The 7,576-nt window shown below is 39.8% G+C and overlaps 1 protein-coding gene across 2 annotated transcripts in view; it reads left to right on the plus strand.

Annotated features, from left to right (window-relative positions):
- Positions 1–7,576, plus strand: part of Nell1 (neural EGFL like 1) — a 950,996-nt gene that overhangs the window by 258,445 nt on the left and 684,975 nt on the right. For both annotated transcript variants that reach the window (XM_055608364.1, XM_055608365.1), the window contains exons 6-7: positions 2,748–2,820; positions 3,496–3,578. In XM_055608364.1, coding sequence (XP_055464339.1) covers positions 2,748–2,820; positions 3,496–3,578 — 156 coding nt within the window. The remainder of the gene's footprint in view (positions 1–2,747; positions 2,821–3,495; positions 3,579–7,576) is intronic.

The raw sequence follows: 7,576 nt of genomic DNA on the forward strand, positions 1-7,576 counted from the left end.
CACACACACACACACACACACACACACACACACACACACACACACACCAGAGATCAAAACTGGAAAGACAGAAACAATGAAGGATAGGAGGTAGTAATTTGTAGCTTATGTTTTATCTAAAATGAGTAGGATCACTTCAGAGAAGGCCAAGGAAAGCTACTATGCCTTACAGTGTTATTAGGCTAATAGATGTTGCGTTTTTTTTTTTTTTCAGGGAGATTTTCCATTTTGTGGGGGAAAGGTAATTTATATAAAACACATTTCTGAGGACCTTCCCCATGAGTGACGCAACCTCTTCTGACAGGAATGGATGGGCCTGAGCCTCTCCTAGAAGTGTGTCTTCTGCACACTTCTGTATCACCATGGTTGACCAGTACTTTTGCTTTGCCTGGTTGTCTCTTGGTTTTAGCAGTAAGATATCCTTGGTACACAAAACCTTTACATCTTGGGAAAAACAGGGTGGCTGATTATTCTAAGTCTATCTAGAATCTATCTGATCACATAGGTATTTCTTTTTAAAAAATAATTTAATACTATATTTTTTTGCTTTGTGTTTTAAAGTATATTGAATTACTATTATATATAATATTCTACAGCTTTTAGCAAATATACACAATACTGACTTCTTTGTGGTATTTTACATATGCATACTGTTTTGTTCATGTTTATACCTATTTTTCTCCATTGACCCTTTACCCTCTCTTCTCTCCCATAGTTTTTCTTCTTCCTCACAAATATAGCTTTCTTCTGCCATTGTATCTCTCTCTCACACACACAGAGGTTCTGCACACAAGAGAACATTCAACAGTTGTCTTTTTTTTTTCTTAGACTCTTTCTTCCTCCCCCACAAAGTCCTCTTCAGGTTTCTTATAGACAGATGGTTTCTAGCGTGACATTTAATTTTCTAGAGTGGTCTGTTCTTTAACAGAAATCTATAGTTTTGCCTATATAAGCATATTTCTTTACCCATGCCATGTACATAAATGGAAAGTCAATTTAAAAAAATGAGAGTTCTCATTGGTGACAGTATAGATTCAGATGCCTGTTAAATTGACCCAAGTCTTGTGTTAGAGAGATTGCTAACTTTTGGATCCTAGCATCTCCCTTCCAGATGATTGATGGTCAGAGAAGGTTGTCCTGTTCTTGTGCCGTCTACACAGTAGGACAGAGTCAATACCTTGAACTTGGCTTCCCTTGACATCTAAGCATAGATTTTTTTTTTTTAAGTTCCAGTGTGTTTGAAAATTGCCCTTCCTTTTGAAGCAATTGTTTGGCTCTGAAAGATGGAACATCTTTGTACATGAAAGAAGCTGATTCAGGTTTCATTAATCACTGCATGAGATTAAGAATTAATAGTGGGAGTCAGCAGCAGGTTCCTCTCCCTTGGTGAAGCCATTGCCCCTCATGATCATAAGTACTGCTTCTTGCCCAAAGAAAATGAGGTTAAGAAATGTGTACAGTTCTGCTGTCTCTGTGCCCTGATCCTGTTATTTCTGTTAATATTTCCAATTAAAATTTATCTTGAAATAAGAAGCAGAGAGCAGCACATGCTGATTGCTTTGTTTGGAAGGCATACACATAAATGTTAATGTTAGTCTCTCTAAAGACTTACACACTATCTCAAACCTATATTTTATTTATAGATGAAGCTAAATATTCTGAAGCAGAGTCTGCATCTACCACCTGTTCTCTTCTATCTCTTCCATTAGATCTAAAGAAAAAGAGAACCTCTGAAAAAAGAATTGTAAATTTAACTTGAAAAGATCCCAAAGCCAAGCCAGTGTTTTCATTGAGAGATCAGTCTCTGATGAATGGTTTAAACTTGGTCTTTTCTTCCAGGCTAAACTGTAGTATTAAAGCAGACTTTCTTTTCAGAGATGTTGGTCAGGCTCAGCAAAGACTCAGTGTTGTTCAATTAGTTGAGGAAAGAAAATTGTTGCTTGTTTTTCCTTGGTATGCAGTCTTATTTTCTTAACTAAATGAATCAATAAATGTCTTTATTGGAACTGGGAGTATGGCTCAGTAGATAATGTACTTGCTGTGCAAGCCTGAGGACTGGAGTTAAGATCCCAAGCACCTACTAAATGCTAGATGGGTGTGGAAACCCGCCTGTTGTCCCAGCACATAAGAGGTGGAGACAGGATCCCCAGAGCCAGTTGGCCACCTATAATAGCCAGTGGGCTCTGGGTTCCTGTGAGGGACCCCGCCTCAATATGTGCAGACTGAGGAAGATGCCTGACATCAATCCCTGACCTCTGCATTCATATGGCCACACATACATGCATGCACACTCTCGCACTTGTGCCCACACTCATGCAGATGGCATACACATATGTGCAAACACTGCACGCATACATATGCAAACATGAGAAATCCTTATTATGTTTGTTCTGATTAAAAATGGCTTATAAGTCAGAATTACTCAGTGTCCCAGAACAATTAGGGTGTAAAAGTGTTTTTATTCCACAGGGCTTTTTAAGTTTCATAGTTTATGAATACAGATGCTTCCTAATGCACCCGTGCTATTGTTCTCAGTGATATCCACCAGACGGAATTAACTATGGCCTTCTCAAAATGAATGAGCGAAGGACTTTTGGACAGGGGTGATTTGGGATGGTGCTGACCATGGATAACTTGCCTTCTGGGCAAACCAGTCTTGCTAAACACCATCTGGCCTGCATGAATGTGGGCTGCTTAGGGCCACCAGCAACTGTCATCTTGATTGCTACTTATCTCTTCTTTGCTAGGGAATCATTCAAGATGGCAAGATCATCTTCATGCCGAATGGGTTCATCACACAGTGTCCCAACCTAAATCGCAGTAAGTGGCACTTAGGCACTTCTGAATTTAATTTTATGTGACTTGTTCCTAGTGTCAAACTAAAACATCTGGAAGAATATGCACAAATTATGTAAGATTGACTTTGGAGATGATGAAGATAGTGAAAGGATTATCTGCCATAGATATTACTGTGTCTTTCAAACTTGGAAAGATATTTTGTTATTTACAAAACTACAATTTGAGGGTAAGAAAGGATTAGACAATGGGTTCTATATAGCAGAACAAAATATATGTTTAATATAATTATATAAGTATGTATTTAATGTAGAATTTGTATATCAAAAGTTATTTAAAATTTTTGACCTGGGTGTGAGTTACTTCTTAAATATTTTTCTATTTTTTCACTTATTTTACAATACACATAAGGTTTCAGTTTAAAAATATTATATTCTTTTCAGTTAATGGCCTCCTTTTTTCATTTTTAGTAAAATGTAGGGAATAGTATCAAGACCAGAAATCCACTGTCTTTTTTATTATTAATAAAAATGAGGGAAATAGTATCAGGACAGAAATCTTCTGTCATTTCCCTCAAGTTTTAACCTCAAGAAAGCAGAACCCATTGTGTAGTTAAATAACTGATAATTCTTGTTTCAAATTTCTCTCTCTCTCACGTGAGCACAATATCAACATACGCTTTCTATTTTCTTTATTGAGCTTGCCCAACATGCAGCGATTTCCTGAGCCTGGTTCAAGGAATAATGGATTTGCAAGAGCTTTTGGCCAAGATGACTGCAAAAGTAGGTGTCTAAATTCACTATGATATTATGTCTCTCTGTTTCACCTGGAATTGAGGGTGATATGTTTTAATGGAAACACTTTTAGCTTGGCATGTGAAAGGTGCTACCACAAAATGTTGTATTCTTGCTTGAAATGGGATTGCCTGTTGTAAGCACAACCATTGAGGTCTTTGATACAATTAGGCTCTATGGCAATGGTTTTCTTGAGAAGTGCTGGGAAGCAGAAAGCACTCTGTATCACTGGAGGTTCCTTGCGAACAAAGAGAAAATTTGCCCAGTGGCTCTGAAAGCTGTAACAATCAGGCATGATGTATGGGCACAGTCACTGCAGCTCATGATCTAATGCATTTTTTATGTTAGAATAATTGGCAATAATCAGGAGGGTAAAACAGTGATCGTGGGCAGATATCTGTCATTGGAAGGCATTACATCAAGCTTCTAATAGGTGACTCATTTTTAGATTGGTCCTGAGTTAAACCAGGGAGCACAGATACCTTCAGTTGTATTATAGAGAATATGCTTTTCATCATTTATTCTGCAGACATTGAGTATGTCCTGGCACCTTGTTAGGTACAAAGAGACAGTGATGAGCCAAACAACCCCTCTGAAATGTTCATGTTGAGTCAATGAGCCCCAAATGTAAATAATTAGGACCTTTCATATATATTCATGAAGCATGGCTTCATATGAAAAGCCAAAGCCTTGTTGAAAATGGCACTGAAATAAAGAACAAAACAAAACAAAACAAAACAGAAATTGCTGTTGTTATGGTTTTGCTTAGTCCTGGACATGACTTCTGGCCTAGGGCAAAAGAAGAATTAGGTTGGGCCTAAGAGACATTATACTCTGCAAAAGTAAGAATGTTAATAACAGTGAAAATGATACATTGGTCCCATTCCACCTGCGGCTGGCTGCTGCTGGCCCTGAGCTGTGGCCTGTGGAAATGTAGGGGGAGGTGGGGAAGGGATTGGGAGCCATAGATTATGCCATGGCTGAGACAACCTGTCTATCTTAGACTAGAATTTTGGTCAAGACATCTTTGAACTTGTGTGTGTGTGTGTGTGTGTGTGTGTGTGGTGTTGTGTTATAGGCGGGTGCACCCATGCATAGGTGTTGATTACAGAAGTCAACATTGCTATCTCCCCAAGTTACTTCCCACCTTAGGTTTTGAGACAGAGTGTCTCACTAGAGCTGCACCTTGCCTATCGACTGTATTGGTTGGACACTGAGCCCCAGAAATCCCTGTTTCTGTATCCCCACCGCTCACCCAATCAGGCCAGCATAGCTACCTCCTTACCTGGGCAATGGAGATACAAAGTCAGGTCCTCACGTTTGCATAGCAAGCACATAAGCCACCAAGCTGTCTTCCCAGTGCCCCAAGCCAAATCTTCTTTTGTCTGGAAAAGAAAGCAAATACTTTTGTGAAGAGAAAGATGGAGACTGAGGCTGGAGTCCTAAAGCATTAACCTTTCACCTTCAGTGTGTGGAGGAAATTTGAATTTCTGGCAGTTATTCGTCATCTCAGCCTGTGGCACACAGAGGCTTTTATGTCGCATTGTCTGCAGCAGCTTGATCTCAATACTGGTAATTATATTTTAGCATGCTAGCAAATTTTTAGAACAAGACACATGCCACTCAGCCTCAGGTGATGGCTGTCCTCCATTCACAGCTCCCAGGATGCTCTTTTCTTTCCCATTCTGCCCCGTTATGGGCAATGCCATTTTTCTCTTTTGAGCTGTGCACTGTCTAGGAGCCACAATGAACTCTAACCTTCAAACATTATTATGTAAAATGGGCATTTGTAAAGCAGAAAACATTTAATTGTGAGAAATTATAAGCTAAAAATGACTTCATTCACCTAAATCTGCTTCCTTTGTACTTTGTGGATGTATAAGCCTGTTTCTTCCAAACTTGATAGATGTGTAATTCTGCAAAGGAGTCCTTCCATTTTCACTGCATTGTTTGGAGTCTGCGGTGATCTAGAACAGGAAGTAGGCACACACACTCACACACACACACACACACACACACACACTCACACACTCACATATAACTAGCCAATTGTGGGCTTTTCCAGGACAAGAGGCAAAATTTAGGATACTATGTTTATACTTGTTTTATTAAAATATATTCATATATAATCTAAAATATAAGCATTGAAAATTGTGAAAACCTTTCTTGGCATACAGGCTGTACAAAAATAAGTGGTAGACAAGATTTAGCCTATGGAACTTAGGTTTTAAGCCATTGATGTAGGAGAAACTGGAAACTCATTCATTAGGTAAATTTATTGAGCAGTTTCTATATGTCTGATCCAATGAGTATATTTTATGTGTGCTATACCTTTAATTTTCCAAATAATTCTGAGAGCTTAGTTTAATTTGTTAGCATACTTCACAGAGGACAAAATTGAGGGTCAGGATGGGTAGGTTAGCTCTTCCTGAGATAGTAGAAGGCAGTCCCAGGACCAGAACTCAAGATTCTTAGACCTTGAAATTCTAGCTGTATCCTAGAAAGTTTGTGGCTAGAGAGAAGAGGATTTTAAAGGGAAATGAGACAAAATGTGGAGAGGAGTGGGTGTTAAGAGGTAGATAGCAAGAGGATGGAGGAGAATCAAGAAGGAGAAGGAATAAGAAAGATGCCACTTCACGGGAGCCATATCTCCTCTCATATTCACTGTAGGGAGTGAATGCTGAGCTTACAGCCACCTAGGGAGGAGGAAGTCTGGGGCAGGAACAAGACCTTTTACCTTGCTCTTTGCCACTGAGCCGCTTGTTTTCCTTGGAGACTGGTGGTTCTTTGAGCCCTGGGCTGACATTGTGTATGCTTCTGCAAAGATGATGAGGACCCTTCTGTTTATATCACCGGACTGCACCGAATCACTCTCCCAGCCTAGGGCAGGCAAGGTGAAGTCTGTGAGAAGAATTTGTAAAGAATTTCTTAAGGACAAAGTTTTTACCCTCCTGCCAGTGGTAAAATATGAACAAGGCTTGCCCTTTCTGTGCTGTGTATAAGGCTCACTTCTTTTTCATTCGCCCACACTTGAGGGTGTAGCCTTTTACAGCTTTACCTTTGTACAGGAGTTTCCCTTAAGGGCCACATTCTTAGACTATATTGTCTATCTGATCTATTCCCCCCTCCCTCCATGTTACCATCAAGCTGGGAGCCCAAGGCCTCTGTAGCCCAGAGCAGTTTCCTCAGCAGAAAACTTCAGGGTACAGGTTGTCTTTGGTATTTGCTGGTCACCTGGGATCCTTTCTCTTACTTTGCTTTACATTCTGTATCTTTCTTTTGAGCTGCCTCTATGGTGACTTTTGAGGTTTTTACTTATATGTTAGAAACAGGATTTTAGCTCATTCAAGTAGAGAAGTCCTTTAGAGCATCCTACCTACCACCTTGGTGGAAACAAAATGTCATTTATCCTTTTGTCAGATTGAAGGATTTGGATTCTGAAGATTTGAGGCCAACTGGAAGTTAAATACAAGTTAAATACAAGTTCCAAGATGCAAAGAGAATTGGATGGCATCAAGCTGGAGTCAGAATTTATCTTCAGTTAAATAAGCCTGGTGTGACAAGTGTTAGTGGGATGTGAGTATAGCTAAGTGTAGGTTATCCAGCAGCTGTGATTAAGACAAATGTCATCAGAGAGCTTAGGGCAGAGATGGGGACAGGGATTTGGAACCATACTAATCTGATTCTGAGCCCTGCTTTGTTATTGTTGAAGATGTTCCTAGTCTTGAACAAGCCATTGGGCTTTTCTAGCTGCCATATCACCAACTCTAGAGATAATTATTCCAGACATCAGCCCATGAGCTTTGGGGGAGGATACAGGACGCACATTCAGTGAGCATTGGTTGCTATTCATACTGGTACACAGTCTCTAAGGAAATGCACACCTTTCTCGGTGGCTAGACACCACAAACTCCGGCAAACCTCCCAGGTGCTGCCTGCAGCAGGAACACAGAGGACTTGAAAAGATATTTCATATGTAGGTTTTT

The sequence above is a fragment of the Psammomys obesus genome, unplaced genomic scaffold, assembly GCF_907164565.1.
Source record: "Psammomys obesus unplaced genomic scaffold, mPsaObe1.curated_primary_1811, whole genome shotgun sequence".
NCBI classification, from domain to species: domain Eukaryota; kingdom Metazoa; phylum Chordata; class Mammalia; order Rodentia; family Muridae; genus Psammomys; species Psammomys obesus.